The 18,117-nt window shown below is 35.3% G+C and overlaps 1 protein-coding gene across 3 annotated transcripts in view; it reads right to left on the bottom strand.

Moving 5' to 3' along the window:
• phactr2 (phosphatase and actin regulator 2) overlaps positions 1-8,176 on the bottom strand; it is a 75,546-nt gene extending 67,370 nt beyond the window's left edge. Inside the window, exon 1 of one of the 3 annotated variants that reach the window (XM_038296134.1) lies at positions 8,000-8,176. In XM_038296134.1, coding sequence (XP_038152062.1) covers positions 8,000-8,138 — 139 coding nt within the window. In that variant the 5' untranslated portion in view covers positions 8,139-8,176. The remainder of the gene's footprint in view (positions 1-7,999) is intronic. The other 2 variants (XM_038296133.1, XM_038296138.1) reach the window with 2 other exon arrangements.
• Between the last annotated feature and the right edge of the window lie 9,941 nt (positions 8,177-18,117).

The raw sequence follows: 18,117 nt of genomic DNA, 5'->3' as shown, positions 1-18,117 counted from the left end.
TCTTCAGAGCATTTTTAATCAGGCAATATTCTGTTAACTGTTGAGATTTCTCAGTTCACATAGAAGGTTCTGATTACATGAACTAACAGGTTCTATGACTAACTAAATTTCGTATTGGTGGCGGTTATATGGATGTCCAGATCTGATATTGATCTCAAAAATTGGTCTAATATTAATGAAAACACTTATATCAAAATACATTGTCCTGCATCTAAAATATTTTATATTAGAAACATTTTGCCTCTAATCAATGTTTATGTAACCCATTTGTTAATAATACATAGGTCAGATTGTTGTTGACTATTGTCACTGTTAGAAAAATATGTGATCACGCCTTTTCTAACGCTCTACCATATAAAATAAGTGATAAAAGCATGTGTAACTCATTTTGATATCATCTTTGGTCAAATATCAGTCAACACTCAATATCGTTATTGCATCGGAAATGAAAAATTTCTATGGTGACGCCTCTATTACTAAAGTTACTTTGATTTATAGAATTTCACTCAGATAAAATTAAGTAAAAACAGAATAAATCTATAATATGGCAAATTTCTTTTCTTTAGATGCACACACTTCATTTTGGTGGTACATTCAAAACCTAAAAGGCCTCCAACTTATTGGAAGTCCCTGTTACATGGACCCAACTTGGGCTGCAACTGATAACAAATTAATTAATCTGTTTATTTTTTTTGATTAATTGATTTATAATCGGATAGCAAAAGGTTCCTTAAGGAAGATTTGGGAAGTTAGACTACATGAAAATAAAGCTTTTCCACTTGAGAGTTCAGGGTAGAGCATTCTGACAGACGAAAAATTTTTTTATCTTAAAAGCAAAATCTTTACATATTTCTTTGACACTTTTGGTATAATTACATTGCTCTGTCAGCTAAAGGCACATTTTAGAGTCTCTATAGTCTAGTTAGCGATTAATCAATTATTTTAGTAATCGCTTAATCACAATTAATGCGATTAATTGTTTCAGCCCTAGACCCAACTAAATTTTTTTGTGGGAGAAGCATGGTTTCTGTCTTAGCGATTGTGTGTTTTATAAGTGGGTCTGTGTGTGTGTGTTGGGGGTGCTTGAGAGCTGATGTGAACACTTTTACACTATCTAAAGTAAGACAGACATAATGTCCATACACCCATTAGGTTATTGACTACATAAGAGCAGCTATACACAGTAAAGCTCAGAGCTACTTCCCTTTCATCAGTCAGTGTAATTGCTGGATCTACTGCAGCTTCCAGTTCCCTTTCTTCAATTATTTTTCGCTCTTTTTAAACTTTCATTCACTCATTGAATCTATATCTCTAATCTCTACACCGGTTTCCTAAGATGTGAAAAACGTGGCGCTGTTGTTCTTGTCTTTTTTTCAGTGGCACCAGCGCTTCTAATCAACCCACTATGTCAGCATGACATTTCCATTACGCACAAACATGCATTTATTATATGAGCGCATCATTATAGGGGGCTGAGCAGAGTTGAGTTAACATCCTGCTCATTTGCTGCTGAGGCGTTTTTATAAATATTAATAGAGTTAAAGGCTTAGTAAGTAACCACAGAGTTACTGATAGACTGATGAAGGAGGAGATAAGACAAAAGTGAGACTTTGACTTTTTAAGCATTTCTGCAAGGCACTCTTGGCAAAAGGAAGAAACAACTGGCTTATCAATGTCATTGGCACCCTCCTCTAAGGAAAAACACAAAAGGGGAGTTGTTTTGATCCTAGAAAACATCAACTAGATCAGCCGGTGATTAAAAAGAACAGCTTTTTTTTAATTCTACCAGTTAATGTGATATTTTATTGTATCAATTGTGTCTAAAAACAGGTCAAGACTTAATAGACATTACAGTGATTACTGAATGTTTGGAACCTACTATGTAAAAGCATTCTTTATCGCATTTCTTCTTTAAAATAGAGTTTAAATAAACATATAGCAGCCAGAGAAATGCTTCGTATCCTCTTCAGTTTTGAAAATTGGGGGTGAGCTATTTTAAATAAAAAAGAGATAACAATTTGGTTCACTGGACAGTGTAAAGTTTTCAGTTTTACTGCTGATCAAATTAATCTTAACATGAGCTTTTTTCTGTATTCCTTTATTAGCTCCTCTCATAGAAATGTGTCACTGGCACACTTGTTTATTGTTTCTCTAATGTTGACACAGTGCCAAAAAAAAAGCATTAGCACCTTTAAAGCTTTATTTATTAATGGAACAAGGGACCAAAACTAGAGTTGTTTTAATTTGGTGATATTGAAGGATTTATAGGCATGAATGGCCTATTTTAAGGTCAGGCCCTGAGCTGTTGATTTGGATATAGGAAAAACAGTAACTAATAACAGATATCAGGAAATTCTCCATCAAGATTTTCTAGTAAGAAAATTATGGTTGCATTAATTACTGTAAATCATCTAAGTTCTAGAAATGCAAGGGAGCCCCCAAACCATCACACTACCACCACCATGTTTGACAGTGATAGCATGATATTCTTTTCATTTGTAGAGGTACTACAAATGAAGCTGGACACTCACCTTTAAAAAGTTCTACTGTGACTTGAGGGTAGGTTTCATATGCCATAAATGTTCAGATATAATTACACTTTAAGTATCAGCAACTAATTCCATCCATCCATCTTCTCCCGCTTATCCAATCAGAGTCAGTTGGGGCCGGTGCATATCTCTTGCAGTATATGTGTGAAAGGCGGGGTACACCCTGGACAGATCCCAAGTCCGTCAGAGGGCAACACATAGACACACAACCATACACGCACACACTCTCACAATTAAGAACAATTTAGAGAAGTCAATAAACCTAACAGTCATGTGTTTGGACTGTGGGAGGAAGGCGGAGTACCCAGAGAGAACCCACACATACACAGAGAGAACATGGACACTGCATGCAGAAAGACCCTGGACCTGGAATCAAACCCAGAACCTTCTTACTGCAAGGAAACAGTTCAACAAAACCTGCAACTGATTCCTCCAACAGAAAATATTTTTTGTCTTGCTCTAAGAGTGGCAGAGAAAAAAAATACAATTATTACAAACTGAAGAAAGTAAAAGGGAAAATGACAGACAAACAATTTGCCGGTCCAAGAAAAACCCTTCAGTCAACAGACAGGCTACCAATAAGCTTTTTGAGTTCTAAATGTCTTGGACTAAAGGTACAAATGGAAACTATATTTTCTTTCAAAAGCAATGAGGTATGAAGATGTGACTTTTTTGTAACTATATAGACACTTATTTACTCCTAGTGTTTTACAGTGGTATGTGGGTTTATTTACCCCAAAACTAGATATTTATAGACACTATAAATTCTCACTATCTGACATAATTCCCTTTTTAGGCCACTCATCATAACCAAAATTAGTTCTGGGAAGGAATTTTTTTTTTTTTTTTTTTTTCAAAAAGTCAGATGGCCACACATATTTCCTTATTGCAGTGTTACCCTTTATAATTTACCTTAATACTGTCCTATATGACTTGGATCAAACATTTTTGACTGTCTTCCCACAGCTTTTCACAACAGACTGCTGTGATTATGGCCCATTCCTCCCATCAGAACTGGTGTAAATGAGCCTTGTCTGCTCTCCACCTTGCTAAAAGATACCTTTCAAATCTAGCTCACAAATTTAATGAGGGACTGAGATCTGGTATTTTGTGTAGGACACTGAAAGCATAGACTTATAATCTTATGGTTTTTCCTGAATTGCTAAATGGCATAGCAGCCTTTAGGAAAAAAACTGTTTAAAAAAATGTATTTATCTCATTATTCTGGAATTTAGCAAACAGAAACTTTTGTTAAACCTAACTCATCTAAAGAAATTATGAGTTTGATTTAACCCCAAACTGTATATTAAAATCTGGTTTCAACAACAAACACCAATATAAATGGTTTCAATTTCTATAATACCAGAGGTGATTAAAGATCTGAAGTTGAAGCTAAACATGTTAAGTTGAAGTTGTGAGCTAAACATGTTGAAATGAATAGTTTTATAAGGTTTCTGTTTCGGAGCTGAGCTTTACCTCAGAGACTTAAACAGAAGCCATAATGCAGGCTAAGGATAGAGCGTGTGTGGGAAGTGAGGGGTAAAGAGCTGCTATCTGCACAACACAATATTTTAACAAGTAGTGATTGCCGACTCAAAAGGGCTGTAATCTATGTTATTTTGGAAGGATACCCAAATGGAACTGAGCTCTTTTTTGTCTTCTCTGCAGCTCTCTCCTCCTCCTACATAATAACCACATTCATGCATTCTTTTTTTTTTGTTCTTGGCTTCATTTGTTATTTAATTTTTGCTTCTGCTCTTTAACTTTCTTCAATCTTCATTTTTTTCTATACATTTTGATCCATTTGTTCTTTCCATCAATCTTTTTTTGCTGGTGCCTTTTATTTCCCTCTAATTAACAGAAGATAGAGATTTGAGGAAGGCATCCATCTGGAGGATAATCTGTTATCAAGAAGGAGCAGCAAAATGCCATCTATGCCTCATTGATCTTTAGACCTGAAAATATGTAAACTAATGTACGCAAAAATGTTCTAATGCAGAAAGAATAACAAGGCAATGCTGCCTCTAGCTTTGTAAGCTTGTGCAGTCCTCTAAACAGGATCTTTATAGTTTATCTTGCATCTGAGTGCAGCAGCAATTTAAAATGTTAGCTTATAAAATTAGACAAAGAGCTTTTACCTTCATAATCAGATGGAAGTTACCAGGGGAATTTGCAAATCTCTTTTGTGCACAGTTGATGATATTTTCCTTTCTTTTATTTAAATAAGACAGAAGAACTTTATCATTTGCAGAGGTGTCAAAAGTATTTATATTTATTACTTAACTAGAAGTATAAATCCTACTATTTAAAAACACTTTTGTAGAAGTTAGAGTATCAACTTAAGCTTTTTACTCCATTAAAGGTGTAAAAGTACCATCTTTAAAAGTTCTTAAAGTATGAAATAAAAGTAATGCAAGAAATAAAAAAAATAAGGACAGATGCTTTACTGCACTACCTTATTGAGGGTACATTTTTTCTACATTTCTAGACGATAACCTCCTTATACTTAATTTTCTTACTTTTATACCTAATGGTAACAGTGACAAATATAACTTTGGATCATCTTAAAAAAACAAAACATTTATTTTGGTGCAGCACTGAATCCAACCACAAAGAAATTAACTGTCTGGATGAAACAAATTATTTTGACGATTTTATTTTTTTTAAATACCAAAATGCCTTAACAAGAAATGAGCTTCACTGAAACAAAACTAATGAGTCTTTTTTTAAATGTAAGAAGTAGAAAGTAGAGATAATTGCAAAAATATTTAAGGAGTAGAAGTAAAACGTTGTCTAAAAAAATAATTACTCCAGTAAAGTATAGATTCATAAGGTAACAAAGTATTTGTATTTTGTTACTTGACACCTCAGATAGTTTCAGTTGAAAAAAATGCTGTAGTGAATTTATTTTCTAAGGAGAATTTTTTATCCATGTAGTCATCTCATACATGCAATCCCTTGAAAAACAGTAAAAAAAAAAATTTTAGGGTTTCATTTAAAAGGTGAAGCTCCCATCTTGTATTGATCCATTTATCTATTTTAGTTGAAATGAAAATGACTTGCAACCATTGAAACCCTCAAACCTAGCTCCTACCATTTTTTTAAACATATTAATTTGTTATATAATGTTTACAGTATGTTAGTACCTCCATAATAATGAGGAACATTTGTTCAGCATATTGAACCCCTTCACAAACGATAGAAATAAATTTTGCATTTTATTTTGAAGATTTAAAGCTATAGTGGAGGATTTTAGCAAACCTTTGAAAAGACCCGCCTTCTTCACTTTAAAAGAAAATGCACAATCCTGTACTTGCTTCTGAGAGGGAATGCCTATTAAACACGTGCGAGAGCATGCAGAAGCCCATTTCTCCTTGTGCACGCTCTGTTTAAAATATGTAAACATATCAGCAAAATGATTGACAGTTAGGAGGACCACTTATTTTGATGATCCACCCTGAAAAAGAACATCCTCCACTATACCGTTAAGGCTCTTTAAGTCTGAAAAACAAACGGTGAGGCTGAATCACAGTTGTTTTCTAAGTGAAGCTCCCCAAGTCGGAGTTGGTTTGAGGAGTTTTGTTATCAGCTGGTTTTGGCCCTTTGTGTTTCACCAAGTCCAAAATCAGCACAATCCCTCTTGAATGAGGTTTATGGAAATGCTCATCTTTTTTTTTTTTTTTTTTAGCAGGACATGTCCAGCAGCATAAATACCTGCAGGGAGTGGCGGCCTAGTGGTGAGGGCATCAAGTAAGTGAGTAGAATCCTGAGGTTCTGAGTTCAAGCCCCACTCCCACAGACTCTCTGCACAAGACCCTTAACCCCACACTGCTCCCTGGGTGCCCCACAATGGCAGCCCTCTGCTCCCCAAGAAGATGGTTTAAATGCACAGGTTAATTTCTCCAATGTGAGACCAAAAAAGTTCAATTATTATATTATTAATGGATATGTTATCAGTTTGCTAAGCAAAGTCATTGTGCTTAAATATCACAAAGAATCTACAGAATATTGTAAAGAGGAAAAAGACGCCCCAAGATCCAACAATGTGAGAAATGACACTATTACCAGTTAACCATTAACACGCCGCACTGGTTCAGTAATTCATGAAAATTATGAATTAAATTTACTGTACAACACATTATTGTTGTACATTTTTGTTATAGAAAGAATTGTTATTTTAAGTTAAAAGTTTCTAGGAAACCTATTATTTTTGTTACCTATAAGTCATTTTGCACCAAATATTCAAAACATAAAAATAAAGCAGCGAAATAAAGCAGTCTATTCAATTAATCTAAAGATCATATGCATTTTATATTTTAAACTATACTAATGTATTGAAGTTATATGCTAAAGTATTTAAAATGACACCAAATACGCCCTTTTAGTGAATGCCTTACAACAAGATCAGAGTATAATAAGGGAATAGCGCCCCCTTCTGAGAGTTACTTAAATATTTTAAATTGTTGACAAAATATAAAAGAAAGTTCAACATTTTTAACTAAGATTTTTAAAAAATGTTGCCCATGCAGTATTAAGGTTAGACATATTAAATATTAAAAACTTTTAATATTTTGGGACTGTATATGAAAGGATTAGTAAGAAACATACACAACTATATTTAAACTTATTCTTTTTCAGGCCTTCAAACTATATAACTTAAATGTTAGAAGCAAAAAAAAAAAAAGTACCTTTGGACATCTAGTTTTCTATCTCCTTGACTCTGCAACCATTTCCTGCAATTAGGCCTACAGCTGAAACATAAACACCCAATACTTCCTGTGTAAGACTGGCAGAAGAAGTAAAAACTTCCCCATGACAGTAATGCTTTAATGGATAAATCAGACTGCAGAATATGGAGGATCTCATAAGAAAAAGCAGTGCATTATGATGATATCAACACATCAGCGATGGTGGTAAATGGATACAAGGCTTCAGAATGAGGCTAAAGTAGTGGAGATGGCTTATAGGAAGTGGTTTCAACCACTGACACAATAGATAGGCCGGTTTGCGCTCTGCAGCAATGGGCAGAAGGCTGCAAAACTGTCACACTGACATTTAACAAAGATGCCGAGGACTGACAGGTGGTTAAAACCATCGCATACACCGCTGGTGCATTTGTCTTTTTTTTTTTTTCTTAAGTTAATTTAATACCCGCCCATAGACCCCGCACCGCTTTACTGTACCGCCTGCCTGCACAGATATTTCATGCACATAAAACAGTGTAAAAGCATTAATTTAAGTGGAATATCTCAGCTTAGTTTAAAGTTTACATTTATGAAAAACTTCAATTATATCTATATAACAAGAAATCACACCAGCTTTAAACTAGAAGAGTCTTAAAGTTAATGCAAAATGTGAAATATAAGCATAAAGGAAGTGACTTAAAATAATCCATAAAGACAAGCAAGGATTCCGGTGTCATATAACAATATCTATCAGGGGCCGCCTACCTGAGCGGGCTCCCCTGAGCCTGCCTAACACTCTGGAGCGAAATCCTGAGGTGTCACTTTGTGAGCGATGCCTGGGAAGAGGCATGAGCGGTGCAAAGCGCTTCATCTCTGGGTAGGTGTCCCCTTCCTCATCCTCCATGGTGTCCTCAGTTAGTCCGCCAGGGGAGAATCAATAGAGTGAAGCTTCTCATGCACTTGCAGGGGCCACACTGGGCCCCTCCTACTCACTCTCTACAAACTTGACTTGCCCTTCTTCTTCTTCTTTTTTTTTTTTTTTTTTTTTTGACACGTGTTCAAGCATCTTCTTTATCTTTATGTTTTTACAACTACAGTTTTAAACCTTACAAAACCTAAAAAAATGTATTAGGAAGTGTTCTTTATGGCCTAATTGTTAAAGTATCCCATCATAAATTTAATCCCTGTTCAGACAATTCAAATATCACAATTTTCAGTCTAAAAATACCTACTGGTACACAAATGGCAGAATGTGAAAGCAAAATTGTAGAAAATGTTCAAATCACAGTGAGTTTTGATTTTAAACGCTAGGTGTCGCTAATTCACCGCTCTAAGCGTCCATATAAACATTGAGCCCTGCTCGAAGAGGTAAGTGCTGAGACGTCTCACTCCCAATAATTTTAAAGCACCATTTTGTTTTCATTCTACATTTTAATTTCCTAGTATCACAGTAGATCAAAAAAATAAAATAAAAGAGATAACAAAGTGCTCTAGAGAGAAACAATGGTCTTACTTGCAAAGAATCAAATGAAACAAGTTAATGTTAGTATAAGTATATATATATATATATATATATATATATATATATATATATATATATATATATATATATATATATATATATATATATATATATATATATATATATATATATATATATATATATATATATATATATAGGTAAGATGTTATTGAATATGAAGGACCAACTCTGCCATATTTAAAAATAAATACAGAAATAAATAAATGCTCATTAAATGTATAAGCATACAATTAATTGCCAACAAAAAAGTGAGACATAAATGTATATAACTCTTAATTAGCTTCTTTATTTATTTGCCTTTGTAATATTTACCTTATTTATTTTTCTGTCCTTTATAATCTTCAACTTTATTTTTTAATTACTTATATTTTTAAGTATTTATTTATGTGCATGTTATAATATTTTTGTCTGTTTTATTCTTCCTTTGTATTTTTTTACCTTAGTTATTTCTTCGCCGCTGTTTATTTCTCTCTGCCCTTTTTACATTTCTCTCTGCCCTTTTTACATTTCTCTATGCATTTATGCCTCATTATGCAAATGAGGAGGGGGTGTGTCCTAGAGAGTCAACTTCTGCTCATTGGTTGGCTTGGCGGTCCATCTCCTTAACTCACAGAGCTCAGAGTACTAAGTTAAATGTTCTCTTTTCTGTTGCTGTTGTTCAATAAAAGTACGTTTTAAGATCATTTGAGGCGAGAACCTTATACTTTTAAGCATCACCATATGCCCATTCACAGATTTAATGCGTAATTTAAAAGAAAATGTGACGAACTTGAGAGGACCGTGGCAACCAGCGGAGCTCCGAAGCTGACGGCAGCCAGGTCTATAGCCAGGCTATGATGGCAATTTTTTGTTGTATTTGGCAAAGTTTGGCAAAGTCCCTACTCAAGTTCTAATGACTTCAGACTCGACATCAGACTCTCCTCCTGTAGATTCGACCGATGTAGTAAAATGCTTACCAACACGCTTCACACACGGTTATGCCGAGAGAGGGCCGCTGCAGATGTGCTGTGGTTAGACCTGGCTGCCGTCAGCTTCGGAGCTCCGCTGGTTGCCACGGTCCTCTCAAGTTCGTCACATTTTCTTTTAAATTACGCATTAAATCTGTGAATGGGCCATATAGTGATGCTTAAAAGTATAAGGTTCTCGCCTCAAATGATCTTAAAACGTACTTTTATTAAACAACAGCAACAGAAAAGAGAACATTTAACTTAGTACTCTGAGCTCTGTGAGTTAAGAAGATGGACCGCCAAGCCAACCAATGAGCAGAAGTTGACTCTCTAGGACACACCCCCTCCTCATTTGCATAATGAGACAGAAATGCATAGAGAAATGTAAAAAGGGCATAGAGAAATGTAAAAAGGGGAGAGAGAAATGTAAAAAGGGCAGAGAGAAATGTAAAAAGGGCATAGAGAAATGTAAAAAGGGCAGAGAGAAATAAACAGCGGCGAAGAAATAACTAAGGTAAAAAAATACAAAGGAAGAATAAAACAGACAAAAATATTATAACATGCACATAAATAAATACTTAAAAATATAAGTAATTAAAAAATAAAGTTGAAGATTATAAAGGACAGAAAAATAAATAAGGTAAATATTACAAAGGCAAATAAATAAAGAAGCTAATTAAGAGTTATATACATTTATGTCTCACTTTTTGTTGGCAATTAATTGTATGCTTATACATTTATTGAGCATTTATTTATTTCTGTATTTATTTTTAAATATGGCAGAGTTGGTCCTTCATACTTGAATGCAAAAGAAAGAAAATCAGCAACAGAAAATTCACTAAATAATAGAAAATAATAGAAAATAAATAATAAAAAATCAGCAATAGAAAATTCACTAAATAATAGAAAATTAACTAAATACCTGTGCTCAAAACTTTTGTGTATTTTTACAGCTCCAATTAACAACAAATATCCTCTCTAAAAAACAGATTAAATTTAAACAAAGAGACCTCTACCATGAAGTATGGTTACTGGCTCAGAGAGACAACTTCAGGCTTAACCCTGACTTTCCACATATATATGCTTTTTTTCCTTCAATCAAGTAGATAAATCTGAGGATTTCCCAAACTAATAAGTATTTTCCTCTTAAAATAAGATTTTTACATATTATGAACTCAAAATAACATAATGGAATTGTATGTTTTTTTTTCTTATTTCAAAACTGAATAATCTTATTCCATAGGTAAACTGTCTTAGCCATCTGCTAAAATGAAGGTAAAAATACACTTATTTCAAGAAAAAATGACTTTTATCTACATTTTTGCATTGTATGCTTCCAGAGCAGGTTCAACAACCACATTAAAAGGGACACTGGCCCCTGTTGCCCCCTCTCTAGAACCACACGTGGTCCCCGTCGGCAAACACCGATGCAGTCAAAACCTGTGGACGTCTCACTAGCTGCTCTTCTGAAATCCTCGGATCTAACATCTTTCCAACAGACGATCTTTGTTGGTCCTCCCGCACTGCTGTCTCCTGGATGTGCTGAGATGTGCTGAGGGCTGCGGCGCAAAGAACACACTCAACTAACCGGGAACTCCGTCCTCTCATCTAGGACCCAGAAAACTGGAAGGTAAAGTGTGTTTTTATCGGAGGGAAAAACCACTGAATCAAACCATTTGCGTGTTGTTTATATTTCTAAATTCCCCCCTAATGTTTAACGAAGCTGGCTAACTCCAGTCCCCTCGGTTAGCCGTGTGCTTAACGCCAGCTGTAGTTACCTTAGCAAATCCACGGTAGTTTTAGGAAGGAGATTCACACCACTCCAGATATTTGCTTGCACAGTTAGCTTGTTTTTAGAGAACTAATCCTATCTCTCTGGTTGCTGCTAACGCAAAAACGTTCAAAATGTTGTATTTTTCCAAGTTATCCAGCGTTATCTTAGATTAGCCTATTCCTAATGCTATTTTACCCGTCTGCTGTCGGCTGTAACTGAAGGCTCATTTTTATTATTTTACCTTCTACGTTCCTATTTTCCTAATTTGGTTACACAGGATCTAATTTTGGGGTTTATTTTAAGGGTTTTGTACATGGTTATCATAGCTGCTGATCTTATCTGCTTTATTAAACGGTGGTTTATTGGTAAAAAGTTGAACAGAAACCACCTGTCCCACAGTATAACCTCCAGATAATGAGGCCTTTACAGTCATTTTCTTTCTACTCCATGACAAATTAATGCCCAATCCATATCTGATTCACAAGCTGACACTTTCCTGTTTTGAGTACTATTGTCTAAAGCTATTTTTCTAAAAAAATAAATAGTTTTTATTTCTCTTTAAATCAGCTATTGGACACATCTCATAACCTTCATTTTTGAAACCAAAAATAAGGTGTTTTTTTTTGTTCTAGTTTTTTTATTTAGCATAGCACCATATATTGCTCTGTTGTTATGGTGACGGCAACCATCTTCAGTGTGGATGTTAAGGAAACAGCTCAAAGTCAGCTACCTTCAGTAAAACTGATGTGTTAAAACACTAAGCTTAAAGGAGAGCACAGATCTAAGGAGTTATTTAAAAGGAAATTGTACTTTTAAAGCTACAGTGTGTAATAATTACAGGGATATACAGTCAGAAATGTAATATATTATACATAACTATGTTATTTATCATCATCTACGAGCTCAGCCTCTTAACCTTAATATTTGCGTTGCCTTAGAATTCGTTATTTATAATTACATAGGAGCGGGTCTCGCAGCCATGGAGGCAGACATCTTTGCGCTACGGCAGCGCAGAGTAGGGTTGGGAATTGAAAAGATTTTCACGATTCCGATTCCTTTTTTGATTCTATGAAATGATTCGATTCTTTATCGATTCTTTTTTCGATTCCAATTTGGGGAAAAAAGGAGAACAAACAGTTTGATTATCAGCATCAACTTTGTTTACTTACCGTAACTATTGCACAATCTTACAAAATCAACAAGATCAAGATGTCCACAGGAAATGTGAAACTGGAGTCACATCTGTGTTTAAATGAAAAATGAATACAAGAACAAACTTAATTACCAACAATGTCTAATAAAATAATAATAATAATAACCTATGTTAAATAACAAAAAATTCTAATTATAAAACAGTAGTAGGGAAAATTAACAGTTCTTTTGCAGAAAGATGAGCATATCTGCTTTTTCTGGAAGGATACGGGATCTTTCAGCGCTTAAGGTGTCTCCAGCCGTGGAGAACACCCTCTCAAATGGGGTGGAGGAAGCCTGCACACAGAGGTAGTTTTCAGCCAGTCCAGATAGCAAGGGCAGCGTATCTTGCTTGTTCCACCACCACAGTGTGGCGCTATCCCTGCAGGGGATGGAGGGCAAGCTTTTATAGAGCTGGATTTCCTGATCTACCCTCTGGGCTAAGGAAAGACAGGGCTTTGATTCACAAAGTGACCGCAGCTCGTTGTCTTCCTCCTCGAATAGTTCTTCCAACTTGCGTAACATGCGTAACTTACGTAAAAAACGTGACGTAAGTCGTGCTCCCCAGAGCCGGCGCTCTAGGCTCTGGTGCTGCGGGAATCGAAAAAAGAATTGTTCAGCGAGCTGCCAAACGATGCCATGGAATCGGAAAATACGGAACCGGTTCTGAACAGGAACCGGTTTTCGATTACCATCCCTAGCGCAGAGCCAACAAACTAGCGATTGCGAGATCGCCCATTACGCTAGTTACGAAAGTAACTACGGCAAGTTGAGAGAGATGAACTGAGACGGTACTGAACAATAGATGGCAGTATTATGCCTGAGAATACTATCTGTAAAATGATCTATGTAAACAAACCTCATCACTTGAGAAGGTAGGTGATGCGGACGTTGTGGAAGACATTTTGTCCCGTAACGCTCGCTGTACTGTTGGGGGGGAGAAGCGGTGGGGGGGAGATGTTCATGTTGCTGCGGTTTGCAGTATGGACGTTAGATGTCGCTAAAAATTACACACTGTAGCTTTAAGTCTATATATACATTCAGGCCGTGGAAGGGAATGCATTTAAGAGCTGAAAACAGTAAAGTAGAGCAAATTTACACTGTTTTATTCCTTTGCACTTTAAAAAGAAATTAGGAAATCTTGTCAACCTTTTGGAAAACTAATATGCTTTTTACAGATCATACAAGATTGAAATTATGGCCCTTTGAGCTTTAACTGTGTGCAGTCAGGATTGTGAAACTAAAGGGGCGTGGCTTAAAACCTACAGCAGCAACCTGAGCAGGATGTAATATGTGTGTGAGGGGGGAAAATCTGACCTTAATGCAGGCTTCCAGATCTACGTTGTGCACCGTTTTGAGCATCATCTGGGTCAGATTCTGCAAAGCAGCTTATTTTACAGATCAGAAGGACTCTGGAGGGTCACACTATGTCTGAGGTACAAATTCACTACGGATTTTTTTTTGCATCTGCAGCCATCTTTCTTTTTTATAAATAATCTATAAGGGTTTTTTTTTTTTATGAAAAAAATTCCTAACCTGCAGCAAAAGTTGAATAACATTTTTACTTCTGCAATATAACCTCTTTTTTCCCCTTAATGATAACCAGAAAAACAACCAGTTACAGCATGACAGTATTTACACTAACTTGATTCGGAAATAATACAAATATAGAAAAAGAAATCAATTTTAGAAAACATTCTGTAGTTTAAAATTCTTCCTTGTCTGGAGCGAAAAAGATGACAAAATAATATAGCTCAATCCCTTCTAACAGTCTCAGCCCCTCTGTCATCTGACCAGCGGTTCTTGCAGGTAAAAACTCTGAACCCTTTTAAAGGGGTCTTTTATTCTTTGACAATTCTTTGAGGATGTTTTAGATCACTAAATATATAAAATTAGTAAGGTGGAGGCCAGTATAACCGTTATAAAAGAATGTTCCGTGGATTACTTTCGTGGTTATTCTATTTCTGATATATTGCTTAGTTTAGTGAGTGTGTCTTTGTGTAGTTGGCTGGTTGAACAAAGGGTGAATAAGTTAAGGCTTATTATTCTCTAATAGATGGAGATCTAGTTGTCCGTAAATTTAAAATACAGTGCAGACAAGGGTGTGGTCCTTGCAAATGTGTTCAGCAGCAGTCCTATCCAGTTTCTGTCCTTTTGGCCGCTTTGCATCATATCTTCTTTGGTGATCAATTAGAGTCAGCAGGGTAGGTTGGCTCTGGTTCTGGCTAGTTTCTGCTCTGTCGACCATGTGCAATATTCTGATTACAGACAATTGTTTAGAGTTGCAGTCACCTTTGGCCAATACAATGTTTTGAACTCAGTATTTTTACATGTAATGTAAAAGCAGTTGGACTGAATCAAAAAGCATAAAGTCCGCACAAGGAATGAAGCTCGGATGAGACGGAGAGGAAAGAAAAACATAGGAATGTGTCGCAGCTGATATCACCATGACAATATTTACCAGTGTTGTCTTATATGGTGCAGCTCTAATCAGGGTTTATTAACATCAAACTACAGTTTTGACTTTGCCTTTTTTGCGGGAGACCCATTTCTAAGTCTCTTCTCTAATTGTAACTTCCACTGGCAGCTCGCTGTTTTGATTCCTAGCAATCAACGCTCAGGTGAGCCTCTCTATGGAGGAAACTGCTGGCTGATGGAAGTGGGAAGATAAAAATAGTTCAATTTGTAGTGATTTTAATACGATCATTCTCTTTCCATATTTTTTTTTCTTCGTACTTTTAATCCCAGTGGTAATTATTTTAAATAGCCCTAATCACAACTTTATAGATTTATATTTTGTGATGACCTGCCAAGAGGGATCAGAGGAGAAATGGTTCACCTTTAACTCGTTGCCTCTTTTTCGAAGGGTTGACATTTCTTTAACATGAGGTATAGATAACACCCATGGGAACCAAAGGATGAGGTCAGGATTGATGTTTTTCTAACTTAAGAGACACAAATGCATACATAGAAATAATTATTAGATGCTAAAGTGTTAGATTGGATTGTTTTTATTTAGAGTTATGCGTTTTGCTAAAGTAGGATCAGATATCGGCTACAGACCACTGACTGGTTCATCTATATATAGCGTTTATTGCCGTCTCTTCTTCAGAGGTGTTTTACCTGTTAGGTGTGACTAAAAGTGTTTCTAAGGCTTCTGGGCTTGTTTTGCATCAATTAAGCACAACAGGAATGGCCAGTTTTTCTTTTCAGATCTGTTTTAATAGTTTTTACCAGGTTGTAATAAAACCCACGTGTTCTGATCATCTTATTCAATTAGGAGCTTATGGTTGAAGTTGCAGCCATGTTTGTAGGTCTGCAGGACCTGCTGTTTAAATATAAATATGGTTCCAAGGCAGGCATATAAGTGAGAGTTCAGGTAAGTTTAAGATGACATCATGCAGTTTTTTTAGTAGTCATTTGGGTGGCAAGACGTACAGAAACCAGTAAAATAAAAAAATATAAAAGCAGATTTGAATGAAGATTATTGTCACCTTTTCCTTCAGCTTTAACGTCCACAGCAGTATCAATAATTACTTGGACATAATCAAAGTTATGTTGTGTTCCAGTATGAGCTGATTTAACCAACCCCCCAAAACACACAAAGCAGATTAGCAAGTCTTTTATATTTTTTAAAGAACTTATAAATATATGTATGTTTTAATTTGTTAACTCCTGCTTTACACATTGCTGCAAAAATGTATCAAACACCTTGAGACAGTAGAAAAAAAACAGACCCCAGTTACGATATAAATACCAATTAAATTATACCCATCATGTTTTTTATTCTACATAAATTGGGAATGTAATGCTTTGGTCTGAATTTTTCCTTGTACAGCTGTTTAGCTGTTTGTTTCATTTATTTTCTTACATTCATCTGTCAGCAGCTTGTTTTCGATGCAGTTTCTTTAATTGCAAAGGAGGCGCTTCACACTCTACCCCCCACCAGGTCGTGGCACGTTCCTTTTCACCTCGTTTAGCCATATTTTTAGTTCAAATAGCTTAGATACAATAATGTAGCTGTGCTGACATTTTTTTTTTTATAATCTATTAAAACATGTCAACAGCTGTTGTGCTACAACTGACAGTAAGTTTTATAAACGCATCTTAAATATGAAAAGGTTAATTTAAGTAGTTACAGAAGCAGTTTTGATCCTGGGAAACTGTGAAATGACTTATGAGGTAATACACCCTGTGACTAAATATTTCAATTCCTCTGCTTGTATTTTGGCCCCTTAACTTTGCCTACAAATATATAGCAAAATGTGAAAAAAAAAGACTTAGCAGTTCCACGGCAAATATCATGACATAATGGAGAACAAAATGTACCGGTAACAGAAAATGGACTCAAAGTAAAGTAATCTAAAGAGATCAAAACAAGACACTAAAAGACTGAATACATTTTCGTTGACATTTAGATACTCCGAAGTACCAAAATGTATTTAGTAATGAAACTGTGGATTTTGCGTCCTTTATATCTTTCAATTATTTTATGTTATTAGGCAATTCTGAGATTTTACAGTAAAAAACTGTGACTTAAAAACAAGCTGCATTGTTAACCTGCCTGCAAGAAGAGACTGGAAGTATCAAAAGCTGACCATGTGCTTTACAGCACGTATGGAAATGAATGTTTTCACATTTAGCTTAAGTCTGAAGTATGGTTAACCCGCAGGCTAATTTAGTATTTTCTTGGAAGGGCCACTGTAAGGAGGAAACATGACGGTTTCGGTGGCATCTCACTAAGCCAGTCTGACCACATTCCTCATTTATATGCTGGGGTTCTCACTAGGCCTGCAACTAACAGTTTGCTAATTGATTAATCTGTTGATTATTTTTTTGATTAATTGATTAATAATCGGTTAACATAAAGATTGTAAACTGAATTTAAGAAAGGTGAAGCTAAAACTGTGCCACTTAAGAGCTCTGGATAGAAGGACAAAAATGTTTTTTACCCTTTAATGCAAACATTTTTTCATATTCTTTACAATTTTAGTATAATTACTGCTTTTTCAGCTAATTGCATGTTTTAGAGTTTCTATACTCCAGTTAATGTTTAATCCAAACCTAAATTAGTTGACGATTATTTTTAATACTTGATTTATCAGTAATTGTTCCAACTCTATTTGTCATTACACTTAATTTTAAACATTGACGGCGATGCCCAGGAAGATGTTCAACACTTTATAACTTTTTTTGATATTATGGGGGTAAAAAAAAATAGCAACTGATTTAAGGCAAATGTAAAAGGGAAAAAGGGTCTCAACATAAAACTTTCTCAAGAGAAGATGCCTGATGTATTCTTCTTTAAATGGGTAAATAATCCAGAAATCTAAGGTTAACAATTGCAAAAATATGCAACACTTGTTTTAGTATCAGTATCATGCCAAATTAGTATGGAATCCATATACAGCGTTTCAGTATTTATTGG

Source organism: Cyprinodon tularosa, unplaced genomic scaffold, assembly GCF_016077235.1.
Source record: "Cyprinodon tularosa strain WSP-4 unplaced genomic scaffold, ASM1607723v1 ctg368, whole genome shotgun sequence".
NCBI classification, from domain to species: Eukaryota; Metazoa; Chordata; class Actinopteri; order Cyprinodontiformes; family Cyprinodontidae; genus Cyprinodon; species Cyprinodon tularosa.
This window is presented reverse-complemented; position numbering and strand designations above follow the sequence as displayed.